Source organism: Plasmodium vinckei (assembly GCF_900681995.1).
Source record: "Plasmodium vinckei vinckei genome assembly, chromosome: PVVCY_14".
Classification (NCBI taxonomy): Eukaryota; Apicomplexa; class Aconoidasida; order Haemosporida; family Plasmodiidae; genus Plasmodium; species Plasmodium vinckei.
Window position 1 is genome coordinate 1,910,156 of NC_051306.1, and position 18,314 is coordinate 1,928,469.

At 23.9% G+C, this 18,314-nt stretch overlaps 4 protein-coding genes across 4 annotated transcripts; 2 read left to right on the plus strand and 2 right to left on the minus strand.

Moving 5' to 3' along the window:
* Nucleotides 1-495: 495 nt before the first annotated feature.
* Nucleotides 496-2,099, plus strand: PVVCY_1405230 (serine hydroxymethyltransferase, putative; the record flags this gene model as incomplete). The annotated part of the gene is made up of 3 exons (XM_008624509.1): nucleotides 496-498; nucleotides 660-761; nucleotides 876-2,099. 3 exons carry the CDS (start codon nucleotides 496-498, stop codon nucleotides 2,097-2,099), a joined length of 1,329 nt encoding a protein of 442 aa, XP_008622731.1.
* Nucleotides 2,100-3,682: 1,583 nt separating this feature from the next.
* On the plus strand, nucleotides 3,683-5,272 carry PVVCY_1405240 (ATP synthase subunit beta, mitochondrial, putative; the record flags this gene model as incomplete). The annotated part of the gene is made up of 1 exon (XM_008624508.1): nucleotides 3,683-5,272. One exon carries the CDS (start codon nucleotides 3,683-3,685, stop codon nucleotides 5,270-5,272), a length of 1,590 nt encoding a protein of 529 aa, XP_008622730.1.
* A 504-nt stretch (nucleotides 5,273-5,776) lies between these two features.
* Nucleotides 5,777-13,287, minus strand: PVVCY_1405250 (conserved Plasmodium protein, unknown function; the record flags this gene model as incomplete). The annotated part of the gene is made up of 14 exons (XM_008624507.2): nucleotides 5,777-5,980; nucleotides 6,108-6,189; nucleotides 6,290-6,449; nucleotides 6,562-7,258; nucleotides 7,380-9,336; nucleotides 9,482-9,728; nucleotides 9,869-10,241; nucleotides 10,393-10,527; nucleotides 10,627-10,716; nucleotides 10,886-11,028; nucleotides 11,153-11,303; nucleotides 11,452-11,559; nucleotides 11,703-11,957; nucleotides 12,175-13,287. 14 exons carry the CDS (start codon nucleotides 13,285-13,287, stop codon nucleotides 5,777-5,779), a joined length of 5,715 nt encoding a protein of 1,904 aa, XP_008622729.2.
* Nucleotides 13,288-14,212: 925 nt separating this feature from the next.
* On the minus strand, nucleotides 14,213-17,461 carry PVVCY_1405260 (pre-mRNA-splicing factor SYF1, putative; the record flags this gene model as incomplete). The annotated part of the gene is made up of 5 exons (XM_008624506.1): nucleotides 14,213-14,345; nucleotides 14,478-14,566; nucleotides 14,724-14,849; nucleotides 14,942-15,016; nucleotides 15,146-17,461. The coding sequence occupies 5 exons, from the start codon at nucleotides 17,459-17,461 to the stop codon at nucleotides 14,213-14,215; spliced, it is 2,739 nt and encodes a 912-aa protein (XP_008622728.1).
* Between the last annotated feature and the right edge of the window lie 853 nt (nucleotides 17,462-18,314).

Consider the following 18,314-nt stretch of genomic DNA (forward strand, 5'->3'; position numbering starts at 1 on the left):
AAATTTTTTATAAGCATTATATGCTATTCTCTTAATGTTATTATAAAATTGAAAGTACATTTAAAAAGGATAACATATTTTTTTATCACTTAAGTATAAAATAAAATGAGAGTATAAACATGTAGCAAATAAATGTGTACGATTATATATATGAGCACCTATATAGAATATAGTGAAAATGATGGTATTACTTATTTGATATCTATTGGTGCTTTTACATACTAATTAATTAATTATAAAAACCAAAATAATAAATTAAAAGTACATAAAAAAAATATGCACATGTAATACACTTTCCCTATCTGAGAAAACCCAAATGTAAAGTATTTATTTTTTAAACCAACATTTTATAATAATATATAATTAAAATTGTGTAAAAATACAAACAATTAAAAAAGAAAATAAAAAAAAATCGAAAATTTAATGAAAATATAGTTTAATTACTATACACACAAACCAAATATCAATCAATTATAATTTATCCCTTTAAGCAAAATGGTAATATTTATAGGAAAAACGAAAAAAATAGAGAGTCAATATATGTACATGTGATTTTTCAATATTTTTCCTTCCATTATATGTGAATATAATAAAAAAAATTGTCAACATATTTATATCCATATAACATATGTGCATAACTTACTCTTTTTTTTTTATAGTTTAATAATGAACCCCTTGAAAAATTCGACCCGGAGTTACATTCTATTTTATTAGATGAAGAGAAACGACAAAAAGAGACAATAAACCTTATAGCATCAGAGGTAAGCCCATATATTACTTTTTATGTTCATTCCTATAATATTTCAATGTATATATGTACAAAATTTTGTCACTTCCCCATTTGATTCACTTTTTTTATTAATTTTATTTCACAGAATTTAATAAATGCATCGATAAAAGAATGTTTAGGCCATGTAGTAAGTAATAAATATTCCGAAGGATATCCTAGAAAGAGATACTATGGAGGAAATGATTATATAGATAAAATAGAAGAGCTATGTTGTCAAAGAGCTTTAGATGCATTTAATCTAAGTCCAGAAGAATGGGGAGTAAACGTTCAATCTTTATCTGGGTCTGCTGCAAATGTACAAGCATTATATGCTTTAGTAGGAATAAAAGGGAAAATATTAGGAATGCATTTATGTTCAGGTGGGCATTTAACACATGGATTCTATGATGAGAAAAAAAAAGTTTCTGTTACATCTGATATGTTTGAATCTAGATTATATAAGAGTAATAGTGAAGGTTATATAGATTTAGATGTAGTTAGAGAAATGGCATTATCTTTTAAACCTAATGTTATAATATGCGGATATTCAAGTTACCCTAGAGATCTAGATTATAAAAAGTTCAGAGAAATAGCAGATGAGGTCAATGCATATTTATTAGCAGATATTGCACATATATCTAGTTTTGTTGCATGTGGAGATTTAAATAATCCATTTTTATATGCAGATGTAGTTACTACTACTACTCACAAAATTTTAAGAGGACCAAGAAGTGCTATTATATTTTTTAATAAAAAAAGAATTCCAGATATCGAACAAAAAATTAATAGTTCTGTTTTTCCAAGTTTTCAAGGAGGTCCACATAATAATAAAATAGCTGCTGTTGCATGTCAACTCAAAGAAGTTAAAACCGAATCTTTTAAAAAATATACAAAACAAGTAATAGCAAATAGTAAAGCACTAGCTAAATTTTTAATGAATAATAATATCAATCTAGTAACAAGCGGAACAGATAATCATATTGTTTTATTAGACCTCAGAAGTTTTGGTATAACCGGATCAAAATTACAAGAAGTATGTAATGCAGTCAATATATCCCTTAATAAAAATACTATACCTAGTGATAATGATTGTGTATCACCAAATGGTGCACGTCTAGGAACACCCGCTATGACAACACGTGGTGCTAAAGAAAATGATATGGAATTTATAGCAAATGCCTTATTAAAATCCATTAAAATTGCAGTCTCTTTACAAGAAAAGTATGGAAAAAAATTAGTAGATTTCAAAAAGGGATTAACTAATAATCCTGAAATTGATACCTTAAAGAATGAAGTTATACAATGGGTAACAAAATTTGCATTCCCTTAAATTTTTTATTTTATCTCATAAGTCTTTCAAAAATGGAAATAAATATCATTTTAATTTCCCATTTTAGTCCGTCTTACATATTCATTTTTATTCAATACTGCATGCACACCTTTTTTGTTTTCTTTTCATCCTGCATAAAATATATTGTCATTATTGCCCCTATATGTGTGCTTTCACTTTTGTCATAGTTTTTAATATATATAAATCCGATTAAGCGTGTTATCACGCATAATCTATATTTTTCTTTCTTCCCATGTGTGTAATGGCTGAACAATATTAAAGTGAGAATATCATGAAAAAACTATACGACATTTCAAGTGGCATTTTATTACAAAAATATAAAAACCTTTATAACGATATCTTTATATCCTATTTATATTATTATATTTATTTTTTTCCATACAAAGTTATGACAAAAAATACACAAAAATATGTGTATAGCATATATCTATACAATTTGTACTCACATTTACTGAACTTATCAAAAAGAAACTAAACTAAACAAGTTGCACATTTTTTAAACAATGAATAAAAAAGAACTATGTTATAAAATTAACAAACTTTATAATCATATTTTTATTACTTTTCAGCTAGCGAAAATGTATTTTTTTTTTTTTTTTTAATAAACTTTTCAACTAGCTATTTCCAACTAAGTGAAAGAACAAAACATGCTTATAATTATTCCAATCTTTTTTTGTTATTATTAAAATTATTAGAGATTGTTTTATTAAAATAAAGTAAAAAAAAATATGGGATATTGTCAATATGATTATTCTTCATTTTAATAAGTGCTTCAGCAAACAATTAACATTTTTATTATCATGTGTGTATTCATAAAAGTATATATGCAATACTAGGGCTTAATCTTCTCCTATATTTTTATTGCTTTTTTTTTTTATTATATTATATTTTTTTTTGTATAGTCACACATTGTGATAAAAGGAATATATTATATGGGAAAAAAAAAATAATAATTCATCGTATGCTTATATATTTTAATGTTATGATTATATTTAAGTATGGTTATGAAATAAAATTTTTTTCAAAATAAATGTAACTTAAGTTAGGGATACAAAAAGTATGGAAAAAATAATCGCCGCTAAAAAAAAAATAGCATTTATATATATGGATGTACATAGGTACATATAATTTTTCCAAATTAGAAAAATAAAAGAAAAAAAATTGTTTTCGTAAATTTATTATAGGTACCTTAGTACATAGGGAAAGAACTATATGAGAAAAATAAAAATGCAAACAGTATAAACATCCCATTAAAAAAATAACAAGTGTTTGTATACATAAACAAACACACACATATATATATATACATATGTATACACGTACAAATGTGTGCTATTTTGTATATATGATCATTTAAGTAAAGGTATACCTTTTAAGTAAGAATAAAAACCCAAAACTTTGCTTAAAATTATCAACAAATTTTACATATTTTCAAGCTTGTCAATTCATTAATTACACTTAAGTTTAATAATTTTTCTTTTGTAGATCAACGTTATATCACGTCAACAAAAAGAAGGGGAATACTGATCATACATTAAATATATATATATTTTTATGTCCCAATGAATAAGTTTCGATTTTTAAAGAGCGTGTGCTCCAAAAAATTTGCAAATCAAATAAGTTCACAAAACTTAAAAACAAATCGGCGTTTCTTAAGCACAGCCGAAAATGCTAATTTAAAAAAATCTAATGTAAAAGGAAATATAAAAGAAAATGTAAATGTCGGGAAAATATCACAAGTCATCGGTGCTGTTGTGGATGTAGAATTTCAAAAAACACCACCAGCAATTCTAAATGCTTTAGAAGTAGAACTAGATAATAAAAAATTAATACTTGAAGTAGCTCAACATTTAGGTAATAAAGTTGTTAGAACAATTGCTATGGATGCTACTGATGGATTAATAAGAGGACAAGATGTTATCGATTGTGGAATTCCAATTAGTGTTCCTGTAGGCAAAGAAACATTAGGAAGAATTATGAATGTGATTGGTGAACCTATTGATGAATGTGGTGATATTAAAAGTAAAAAATTGTTACCCATACATAGAGATCCACCACTATTTACTGATCAAAGTACAGAACCTGCTTTACTAATAACCGGAATAAAAGTTGTCGATCTTATTGCACCATATGCAAAAGGTGGAAAAATCGGATTATTTGGAGGTGCAGGTGTCGGAAAAACCGTGCTAATTATGGAATTAATTAACAATGTTGCTAAAAAACATGGTGGGTATTCTGTTTTTGCAGGAGTAGGTGAAAGAACAAGAGAAGGTAATGATTTGTATCATGAAATGTTAACAACTGGTGTTATAAAAAAAAAAAAAATAAAAGATAATGAATATGATTTTACTGGTTCAAAAGCCGCTTTAGTATATGGGCAAATGAATGAACCTCCAGGAGCACGTGCAAGAGTTGCCTTAACAGGTTTAACTGTTGCTGAATATTTTAGAGATGAAGAAAATCAAGATGTCTTATTATTTGTAGATAATATTTATAGATTTACACAAGCTGGTTCTGAAGTATCTGCTTTATTAGGTCGTATACCATCAGCTGTCGGATATCAACCAACTTTAGCTACTGATTTAGGTGCATTACAAGAAAGAATTACAACAACAAAAAATGGTTCTATTACATCTGTGCAAGCAGTTTATGTACCTGCTGACGATTTAACAGATCCTGCACCAGCTACAACATTTTCACATTTAGATGCAACAACTGTTTTGTCAAGATCTATAGCAGAGTTAGGAATATACCCAGCTGTTGATCCATTAGATTCAACATCACGTATGTTAACACCAGATATTGTAGGAGCAGAACAATATGAAGTTGCAAGAAGCATTCAACAAATTTTACAAGATTATAAATCATTACAAGATATTATTGCAATTCTTGGTATTGATGAATTATCGGAACAAGATAAATTAACTGTTGCACGAGCTCGTAAAGTTCAAAGATTTTTATCACAGCCTTTTGCTGTTGCTGAAGTTTTTACAGGTAAACCAGGAAGATTTGTAGAACTTGAAGATACAATAAAAGGTTTTTCTGAATTACTCAAAGGAAATTGTGATGACCTTCCTGAAATGGCTTTTTATATGGTTGGAGGATTAGATGAAGTTAAATCAAAAGCAATAGAGATGGCTAAACAGGTGTAAAATATTTTTGAGAAATCTGAGAACCTTAAAGAGGGACAAAAATTTACACAAAAAACTACAAATATATGCATATATGCAAGTTGTTTTATTTTTTTTTTTTGCTAACACCCTTTTATGTCTCACGCATTTCGAAGTTTACAAAATACTGCATACCCCATCTCATCGAAGTTTATCTTCCCTTAATCAAATGTTTGCTCAGGGAAGAATAATTTTTTTTTTATACATACACGTATTATATATTTTTTACTAAGTCAATCCCATTTGACAATTTTTATTGTTATTATATTTTTTTTAATAAAAAGATATAGAATATATTAACTATTGCCATAATAAAAAAATATAATTATTATTATATACTATATATTATTCATAGTTTTGATATTTTAAGAAAAATGAAAAAATATATATGCATGCACAAACGCATGAAAATGTGGATAATAATTAAGCCACACATTATACTTTCTCATTAGTACTTTATCTCTATACATGTCTACAATTGCTAAGTTAGTTATTTTTGGGGGAGCATTGGGCATGCCAATAATCACATGTAGGTATGTAATAACCATTTAATAAATCTCTATTTCTTTTTATATAATCTGTTAAATGTATTTGAACATTTTGCTTAATATGTTTACACACATCATTATTTTCTGCATTTATATTTTCACCTTCGAAATAATTCTTCAATAAATCTTTGTCATAGATATCCTAAATATAGTGCCAAAAGGAAAGATAAAGTAATGAATTGGATAAACCAGGCTAAATAATAAAAAGGTTGTATAGTATAATATTCATAAAAATATAAAGAACACTTGGGGGTGTAAATTGTAAATACCTTGATCAACAGTTCTATAGACTTTTTCATATGTGGAGTGTTAATTATTTTTTCTTTTAGTTTAGTTTTATATTCTTGAAATCTGAAAAGATTATAAAATATAAGCAAACATAATATAGTACACATTGTAAAATGAATTATACTGACATATTCTCTTTTTCAGCCCAAATTGTTTAGCATACTTGTAATAAAAAATAAATTGCTCCCTCTCTTCGTTCATCATGCTAAGTATATCATAATTGGGGGAAGTACAATTTTTTATTTTTTTAACAATAGTATAAAAATAATTTATAGACAAATTGCAAAGATTACTCAAATTATAAAAGTTTAGTTTTTCTCGTCCTAAAATAATACAAACCAAAAAATACAAAATGTGTGTACTAGCTATAAATGTCATATTTTTTAGCAAGCTAGCTATTATATATGTATTTTTTTTTTTTTTTTTTTTTTTTACCCAAATAAGTAAACGAATTTATCATGTTTAGTGAGTTTGTTGTAATTCGGCAATAGTACCCTTGAGCTTGTATATTTTTTGATATATCAAAATATTTTACATTAAATTTTTCATTTAATTCTGGTTCATTTTTTATACTTATTTTTAAGGTATCAGTACAAAATGCATTATTATATATTTTTTTTATTTCTTCAGAATTATCATTTTTGTCATTATTATTTGGCTTGATATTTTCTTCACCAGTTTGTGGTGCTAGCCAATTATTATATTTACATAAATCACCATTTGAAGCTTGAAAGTAATAAAAATAAAAATCACAAGGAAGTTTATTAAAATAAACAAATGGCTTTTCAAAAACTTTTAATTTTTTATAATGGTAAAAAATATCGTCACATTCATTTTCTTTGTCTTGTATTTTTTCCATAAATGGTTTATCGGTCTCCAATATGTTTTTCTCTTGTGTTTTACTACCATTTTTTTCATATTTCTCTATTTGTTTGTTTTTATTTTTCAATTTAAGTACATTATAGGGTATTCTATATTTGTCTATAACTATTTTTAAAATTTGTCTACTAGCCAACTTTCCAATTTCAACACTATTGTAATATTCATGATTTAATTCACTGTTTTTGCTAATCCTGTATTTGTTTGAAAATGCACACAGATCGCCACCACTGAAAATGAATTTGTCATTAGTCTAAAGTGTGTAGAAAAAGAGAAAACAAGTGTAATGCATAAGTAAAAATAAAAGGACAACCACGTAATGCATATATGTGTGTGAAATACAAAATGATAGACAGTGATATTGGCTAACTTACCTGAAAATTATGATTAAGACATATTTTTTTATTATAAACTATTGATGACTTTCTAAGAATATAATTAACATGATTGTTCATATCAAAGTTGTAGGAAGATAAAAGTATTTGACATGGTAGTAATATAACATTTTTTAAAAGCTCATTTTTTGAATTAATAAATGATTGATCGGTTTTTTTATGTTTACAAAAATGGACAATAATATTCTTTAGTTTGTTGTCTTTATTTTTTTTAATTGCAATAATTTTTCCATAAATTATTCGTATTTTTAAAAGATGAAATAAAAAGAATATTTTATTTAATACATATTTTATATTTTTTAATACATAATTTTTATGATAATAATTATTACTATAATTTGTATTATTTAAAAATATATAATTATTTTTTAAATGTTCTTTATTTTTATAATATCCTCGTTCTTTGAAAATATAATCTTTTATATTTCCTCCGTCATTTTGTTTATTGTCTCTTTTCATTTCTCTATCACATTTATTACAGCTATATGGACAGATAATAATTAGCTTATATGTGCTTATCTTATTTTTTAAAAAAAAATTAACCATACTTAAAATATCTAAATTGTTACTATATATAACAATATAATTAACACAATTTTTTACAATTTTCATATATTCACTTTTTTCATCAAAATGTTTTTCAATCATAGGATCACTAATACTAAATACTCCATTAATCGAACGTTTATTTTTTTTTGATTTTTTTTTTTTTTCTTCTTCTTTCTTTATTTCACCATTTTCTTGTTCTAAATTTTTTGTTTGTTTCCCATTAGTTGATATATCTTTAACACTGTCACTGCTTTCCTCACTAGTATCGAAACAACTTGATGGTGGGGTTGAATAGTTTGTATAATCCTGTATAGAACAGTCCTTTTCCCCTTCATTTTTTACAACCATTTCAGGATCGTTTCCTTTATATTTATCAGAATTTTTTCCCCTTTGAGTTTTACTAATTTCATTGTTTTTTTCTCCATTTTCAGTGGTTTGAAATATTTTATTTTTCTGCTCAGTTCGATCATCATATATATCAGAACTTTCAGAGGATGTATAATTTTCCTTTTCTTTTTCATTATCTAATTCATCACCATTATCTCTATAATTTTTATATCCTTTTTCATTTTTTTTTTTTCTATATTTTTTCACACCGTTGTTTATTTCTTCTTGTCCATCTTTGTCTCTGTCTAAACATTCATTAGTTTCATCACTTTCTCGATTTTCCTCATCTTCATATTTTTCATAGTCCTTGGCCTTGACCAAAAAGTCGAGCTTCCCGTTTTTATCATGTAAATGATGAGATTGCTCTAAAAAGTTAAAATTTTTTTTCTTCCCAATTTGATAACTATCTATATCAAAGGAATAGGTTGTTATATCTTCCTTGTCAAAACATAAAAATAGGTAATCATAATATATCCATTTCTTTTGAGATAATTCAAGTTTTTTATTCTCTCTATCAATACTATAAACATTATCATAAATTATTTTGATCCTATCATTAGTCATAATATTTTTTAATTTATTATAAATAGTTAATCGATCAAGACTTATATTTTTTATATTATTATATTTATCAATTACATTTTTACATAAATATTTATTTTTATATCTAATTATTAAAATAATATTATTAAAAAGGTATTCATTATTTTTAAGAATTTTATATAATATACATAAACATAAATCATTCAACCCCCAAAAAACTAAATTATTATCTATATTTACACTTTTTTTTGAGCACATTTGTTTTGTTATAATTAGGTACTTATTTTTATTTCCTCCTTCTTTATTTACTTCCATACATTTTGTACTATCACAAATGTTTTTTTTTTTAAGTATGCTTATTTTGTTGTTTTTTTTTCTCAATATTTTAAAGTGCTTATATACGTCTCGAAATTTGTTGTCGTCCATTTCGACGTGGCACGAGCACGCCTTCGTTAGTCTTTGCCACGCATGAAAAAGAAAATGAAAAATATGACATGAAAAATATGACATGAAAAATATGACATAAGAAATGGCATGAAAATGTATGCACTTCAAATTAGTGATGTGGTTATCTTTTTATTGTAGACTTTTTTGTGCCTTACCGTAAAATGTTGTGAATAACGGCTTTGTCATAATATTTGAAAATTATGATTGAGGAAAAAAAAGACATAAGAAAATGCTTTGTATTTTTATTTTCATTTTGTACTATAATATTTTTAAAGTCATAAATTTTATTTTTATAATAAAAATCGAGATTATTCAATATACGTCCTGATGTCACATTAATTATGTTGTTTCCAGACCGACTCACAAATATGTAATAATTTTGCTCTCGATAAAAATTTAGCTCTATAAAATGAAGGAAAAGTAATTAATAAATAATGTATGCCCAAATGTGTAGCAGTATATGTCATACTGTAAAGTGAAAAGGACTGTCAACTTTGCGATGTACATATGTAGATACTCTTAAATTTCCATCATTTTCTTACCCCAAATATGTTCGTCTGATGAATAGATATTTTTATCAGTATCCAATTTACTTTTGCAATACTCTTTTAGAGATAAAATTGTGTGAAATATTTCATTCTTCTTATCAAAGTCACAACTTTTAAGAAAATCTTGAACATCCTTTATATCACTTATTTTCATATAATCTGTTGATGGTGGTAAAAATAAAGTATATTTATTTAGTATATATAATGACTCTAAAGTATTTGCTTTTTTTTTCTTCTTAATCCGATTAAAATAATTCAAAATGAAAGGAATATATCCTCGCTCATTGTTTGTAGCAATTATATAATCAACTTCTTTAAAAAATATCTTCTCAATCTTTAGCAAAATATCCTTTGAATTACTGTAATACTGCAATTGGTGAAGTGAAAGAAGATCAGCAAAGTGAAGGAGCAAAGGGAAGAAGTAAATAGAAGGAACACACGCAAGTACTTTAAACGTCTCTATAACTACTAAAATAAAGCAAAGAAAAATAGCTGGCATTACTCACTTCTCAACCTACCTTATCATTTAAAACGAACAAATTTAGGGAATAGGCATTTTTTTCACTGTCACATAAATTCGATAACCAGTCTATATGCTTATATTTGTATATAAAATAATTTTTGTTTATATTTATCAGTTCATCTAAATATGTCTATCAAACAAATTATAAATAAAATTGAAAATATATGATACAATATCTCCATTTTAAGGTTAAAAAGGGGGTTCATAACAAATTATAAATTTGTATTACCTTGAAAGAAACACAATCAAATATTGTCGATTCAGTAACTAAAATTATTTCATATAAATCCAAAAATAAAAATAACAGTATTATTTCATTCTAAAGGAAAAATTGTAAAAAAAAATTATCATTTTTAGCGATCAGAATTAGGTAAATTAATATGAAGACCCCAAAGTGGAATTATAGAATTGGCACACTCGTTGAAGCAGAAAATGGGATATACAACAAAATAAAACAAAAGCAAATACTTGAGATAAACATGTTTTACCGTTTTGAAAATGTCCGGATAAATATTTTGCAACAAAAGAAATATATCATAATATGACAAATTTACAACTTTTGTGAATTCACTTTCTGTTTTTCTAGCACTACTATCATAGTTTAACTTTATAATGTTCATTTTGCTTGTATCTAAAAATTGGTTGTGGTATGTATTGGCATATTTATCGGTTTACAATTTGGCTATGCATCTATAGAAATATTATAATTGCATAGGTAGGATAACTACTATTTCTTTTTCCTTTTTATTTCTTACTATTCTCAGATAAGTCATCACATTTTAGTCCCTCTTTTTTCTTTTTTATATTTTCATATATTTTTTTATATGTCTTATCATTGTTAAAATTAAAATATAGTATCTCTATTTTTTCAAAATTATCATAAAAGGTTTTGCTAACTTTGGAAATCTATTACCCATCAATTGGGGAAAGCAGAAAAAGATAGAAAACAAAATGATTCTATTATTATGGCAAAAGGAATGAACACCCCACATATGCATAGTATATTACATTATATATTTATTCACTTTTTTCACTTTTTTAATGATTTACATACGTCAGCAAAACTTATATGGGCATACAAGTTGATTAACTTGTTCAGCTGAAAAAAATTGATAGAACCTCCTTCACCATCACTCTTTATATTTTCGTAGTCATACTGCATCTGTTGAAAAAGGAGAACCAAATAATGTATGTACATACATATATGTAGCTTAAATAGATGTATATTTTTTGTGAATCATATATTAAAAAGGTTTATTAAAAATATGTAGACATGTTTTACAATTTTAAGTGTGTCTAACTTACTTTGTTATATATATTTTTTATGGTATTACTTATGTTTAAATTTTTATTTTTAAAATATTCGAAATATGAATCTACATCTTTAATTAAATGCTCACTTAAATAATCATAAATAATTTTATTATCAATTTCATATTTTTTTTCTAAATCTTCAACAGATTCTATTTTTATACTCTTTAATATATACTGCTTAAATTCTACAAATAAATATTTTTTTTTCATTCTGTTTAAAAGTTTATCTCCATCTTTATAAGGCATCTAAAAATAAAAATACCACAACCCAATGTTAATTCAAGTAATATAAATGAGAGTCTATCAAACAAAAGGTAAACCGCACGCATGTTCATTCTTTCTCTATGTAGTACACCCATCTTAGAGATGACAAATTCAAGCTACAACAACTACGATGGTAAATATATAGGATAAATAATTTGCCTATTTCTATATATACAATTACAAACTTATGTGAACATACGAGGTAAGAGGATATCAAAGAAAACAAGTCTTGCTTAATTAAATAATTATACTTTTTGAGATTATATAAATTAACAAGAATATTAATGTCTATATTTTTTTTTAACCAAACAAATCCTACAATTTTTTCTCTACTATTTAAAATACTGATTAGTATATCATTTTCTGTTTTGTTTTCAATTATATCATATACTAAATATTTGTTAGATTCTTTTTCAGGTTGATATAAATATTTTTTGAACAATTCATGTAAATCATATATATCGGAACTAGTTGTAGGTCTAATATATATTTTATTAACAAACATATTTTTATTTATTATAAATATTTTATTATATTTTAAATTGGATTTCGTTTTTACATTGTCATAATTCAAATTATCCAAATCAATTATTATTCCCTTTTTTGATATATCCATTTTTTCAATATTATTTTCAGTTTTCAAAAAAATTAAAATAAAAAATATATCTTCAAATTCATTAAATAAATAAAAAAATAAATCATCATAATAATTTGTATTATCTGTTATTACCAAATTTATAATTAATGTATTATTACTATTCAAGTTAGACACAATATTATATTTTTTTATGTATAAGGATAAAGAATAATAAAAATCATCTAAACTTAATTCATTATCAAAATAGTTAGTATTCTCTAATTTATTATCACCCAAATAAGATTTGCTTTCTTCATTTTCAAAATCTGGTAGCAAATCATGATCTATCGAAATTATCCCAACAATGTTATCCTTTGTTTCATTTTTATTATTATTTACAAAAATACTTATACATATTGATGAATATTGTATCATGTTAAATATATTAGAATAATTTAATTCATAAATAGGGTCATTCAAATTGTCCTTATTTTCTATTATATATAAATCAGGTTCTATATTTTTATTATTTTGTTTTGTTCCGACCCTTGTATCAACATTATTTAAGGAATATAATAAATACTTACTTATTTCATTTCCCCATTTTTCTTTTAGCAGCATTAAATGCTTATGCTTATAAGACTTGAATATATATTCCATTTTATTTATTTCAATAATATTATTATAAATCAATTTCTCTATATTTCTACTTTTTATAGTAATTTTACAAACCATAAATTATGGGCTATAACAAAATGTGGATTACCACATATGGAATGCTAATACAAGCAAGACATGAAAAAAAGGCTTACACAAAATCATAATTTTTGTATAAACCCTTTATTTTTGTCTTTATATATATTTTTATTTTTCTTAATCCCTTAGAATTTCCCAATATAATTCCATACCACTAACCATAATTCTGCTATTCATATATGACCAAAGCTTATATGAATTATTATTTTATTATGTATATATAAATTAATTTAAGCGGGGTATAGACATATACACATATTTAGGGGAATAATTTTTTTACCCATAATTATTTTTCAATAAGACAGAACATTTATATTTTTTTCTCCTTATCAATCATAACAAAAAATCGCAATATATTATCACTGCATAATAATTAATATTTTTATTTCTTTAAATTGGAAAAAATTTTTGAATATATTTTTTTTTTATTAATTTATCATTTTAATAGGATTATTCATTTATGTGTTTTTCATAGCATTTTTTTTTGTATTAAATATATAATCAATGTACTTAAAGGAGAAAATTTTAAAAAAATACCAAAAAACAATAAGAAATAAATATAGTATATATACTAAATATAAACTTAATTTAATAGAAATAAAAATAGAGAAAAAAAAAATTCTTAAAAACAAAGGGGTACATGTCATATTCTTGATAATGCAAACATACATATATATATGTTTCTTTTGTTTGCTACAAATTATGTTTTAATGCAGGTTATTACTATGAAGGTATTTTGCAAATTAGTAATACAAATTATGATATTCAAAAAGATGAACAAGGGTAATACACCCACATATATAAATATCTTAAAACTGCCAAGCAGATTGTTTAAACAATGTATTATATTTTTATCCAACTGCTTTTTCATAGTTTTCCACCATAATTGCATGAATTTTTTCGATTATATTTTTTTTAATTTTTTATTTTCAGCTGTTTCATTTTCAATAATTTCCATTAATTTTCTTTTCGTATCTTCTATTTTTCCTTCTTCTGTTTCCTCGTGCTTATCCTTAAATGAAGCACTATTTGAATTTCTAAAAAAAAAAAAATAAATATCATAATATATGCATTATTCCGCTATTCTATATTTGAAGCTTTATAGGAGTAGCTAAAAAAAGCTATTCATTATTTTTATTTCATTTGTTTTATTTTTTATATAAACTTACGTAAACATACTCCGGACACTTCTTTTAATTCTTATCATATCTCTAAATGTGTGCTCATTTCCATACAATGCCTCAAATTCTCTCCAATCCTATACCAGAAAAAATAAATTAAATATGTGTGTGTAATATCTCATCATTAAAAAAAAAAACCTGTACAGCTATTCCTACATGTACATATGTTCATGTGTTATTGTGTAGACAGAATGTAGGGCACATTCAAAAAGTGTGGCATGTAAAAAGTCTAACCTGGAAAAATTTGGGGAATTTCAATGGATTTGTAAACTGAGCAGTATATACATAAAGTGCTCTTACTCGATCATATTCATTTAACTTGTATTCCATATCAATATACAACAAACAAATTTCTCTAGCCTGTAATAATATAAGTGTATAAAAAATATTATTAAAAAAAATTCAAAAAAAATGCTTCCCCACACATATATATCCTAGATGAATAAACTTACTTGATCATCTGTCAGCGTTTGAATAGCCTCTTCAAATGCTTCTCTAGCTTTGTGAATTCCAAACGATTTGGATATCTAAAAATGGAAAAAATGAAAATTATCCAATATATGTGTGTGCAAAATTAGGAAAATAGCTAGCTAAAATAAATAACATGAACAAAATAAATATGAACATGTCATAAAAAAACGAGCAAATTTCCTTACCTTCGAAATAAATATTTTGTAAAATTTAATTTTATCTTGCTCCTCCAAAAATGGAATAGCCTCTTTGTAAATACTTAAAGATTTTTTCAGAAATCCATAATTTTCTTCAAACGAAATATACATTAAAAAAATGTACTTTGAAAATTCTTTAGGGACATATGTTTTATTATCCGTTCCATATATGGCTTGTTTAAATAATTCACGTACATACGAAATATTTTTATCTTTATATCTTTCAATATATTTATTAATATAATTAACATAAATTGGATATAAATATGGATAATGGAAAATAGAAATAGCCTTTTCATATACTTTAAAGCATTCATTAAAATATTTTTGTTCATATAAATAATTAGCAAATGACAAAACCATTTTAATAGTAATACTTTTAGAATGATATAATAAATCAAACATACATAAAGCTGTTTCAACAGTTCCATAATTTATTTCCATATCTAATACTAAACATACTAATTTTATAGAATTTTTTAAATTAAATTTATTTTGTACATTTTTAAAGCCATAATTGGAATTATCCTTCCTGATTGATGTCGTATCAGGATTGTAACTAACTATTTGTAATCCTTTTTTATCAAAATTATTACTTTTATTAAAATCGATGGATAATCTAGCAATTTGTAATGCTTCATTATAATTTTTTTCTAATATTTCTAATTCGATCCATGAACAAAATATATTTGCCATTTCATTTAAACTTCTTATATTTGTATCTTCTATAGCTTTATGAAAAACATTTACTGATTCTTTATAATTATTATTATTATAATAATAATAAGCATAGGTAATATATACATCACTTAATTTTCCAGTATAATCATTGTCTTTAAAAAATTTTAAACATTGATTAAATAAATCGATTTTTTCATTTTCATTATCTATAACATCAATTTTACTTAACCATGCATATACATTATTTTTATTATTTTTAAGTTTTATATCTGCAATATATATTTTTCTTTTGTCTAACAAATAATTTATTTTATCCATATATAAATCAATAATAAAATCGTCAGAAATATCCATTTCATTTTCACTTTCACTTTCATCCGTTTCTTCATCTTGGTTAGTTTTATTGGCTAGCTTAATGGAATTTCCACCCTGGCCTCGTATTTTGAGATCTATCAAAACCTTTAATGTTTCTATATAATTATCAAAAAGTACAGAGAAATCATTAATAGAATATGATTCAGATATTCCCTCTTCATATATATCCATAGCTTTATTCCATCTCCCTTCATATACAAAATTATTAGCTAATAATATATATATTGATGTAATATTTTCATAATTTTTAAAAATATCCAGATTTTTTCTTAAAATTTCCATAACATCATTATTTAACACTTTTGATGAATTAATTAAATTAAATATATCTTTATATAAATCATATTTAGTTTTATCTCCTAAATCAAAATTTATATCATCATTATTTAATATATAAAAAAATGTGCTTAAAGCTTGTTTATGCATTTTATATTTAATATAATGATTAAATAAAAATATGACTTGTTCAGGATATATTGTGACATATCTTTTTATATATTCATAATTAATTAATTTACTATCTATTTTTGATATAAATTTTAATTGATAATTCCATATATCTTCATGTTGATTTAGACAAATATTTTGTAAAGATTTATTAAAAACTTCTCTTATTTTTTTTACATTTCTTTGAATATATAAAAATTGTATATACATAATATATATACTTTTAAAATTATATAAATATAAAAGACAATTTTCAAAAATTTTATTAATTTTTTCATATTCTTTTTTATTATTATAATATATATCACTAATCATTTCAATACTATCCTTTATATAATGATACCATATTTTAAAGCTGTAAGGAAAATGTTTTAAAATTGTTTCATAAATTTTTAATAAATAATATTTATGCTCTTCCTCCATATCATCACTATTATTTTCAATCTTTTCATTTTCTTTATTTATCAGCTCATTAATGCAATACTCTACAATGTTGTGCTCGGTTTCCAACAGAGAGTATTCATCTTTTTTCAAATGTATATCATAAAATTTTAAATTATATAATTTTTTTACATTTTTTATATTCTTTTCTTTATATGTGTTTATATATAAAAATAAATATTGTGTTGATATTTTATCCATATTATTTTTTATATCAAAGTCGATATTTTTCAAGTAGCTTTCATTTTCCTCATTTTTCCATGCTACTGTATCGTCACAATTATTTCCATCTTCCCCAAAAGTTGTATCATCATTATTAAAAAGCAAATCACAATCATATACATTCCCTAATTCATCCATTGTTAATTGATAAAATTGGATTATATTCAAAAATGTTCACCAAAAATATCAAGCATACATATATATACATATGTTTGTATCCCTTTTATTTATATATTTACCTATTTTGTGTCATTCATTTTGATTTTTCTGATGCGGATACATAAACTATTGTTTGATATTCCTGTAGTACATATACGTGATAGAGATATATACTTATTTTAAAAAATACTGTTCCTTTTCTGGGGATATTTATTTTTCCCTTCTTATGAGCAAATGTATAAATAATTATGGATAAGTAAATTATTGAATAAATGGGTAGATAAAATAACAAAATTTTTAAATACTTGGTTGAGATATTTTGTTGAATTTCACCACAAACTGTTTTTTCATTTTAATAAAATCCATAATTGAGTATTATTTGTCATTAGTATTTGAAATATAACAATATTAGCTATATTTTGTAGTACCATTAATAATACTCTAAATTTTCTAATAATTTCTTATCTTTGTTTTTCCATTTTAACTTTTATTTTTAAGCATATAGTTCCGTTAGATAAGTTTTTTTTTTTTTTTGAAAATTTACAAAACGGTATGAATTGCTATGCATAATAATATATGTGCCAATTTACAGTAGAATACTGTTTTCCTGCCATATAAAAAAAAAAATTATACTTTTTTCTTATCATTCTTTTTATAATTTTATTTTGCCATTTTTAACGGAATACATTTGTGTATTTATATTTTTTTATTTGTTGGAAAATGAAAAATACAGTTTTTAATGTATTAAAAAAAAAATTAATATATATGTGATTAATTTTCCATGACTTAATATTTTTAATAAAATTTGGAATAAAATGCACGGAAAATAAAT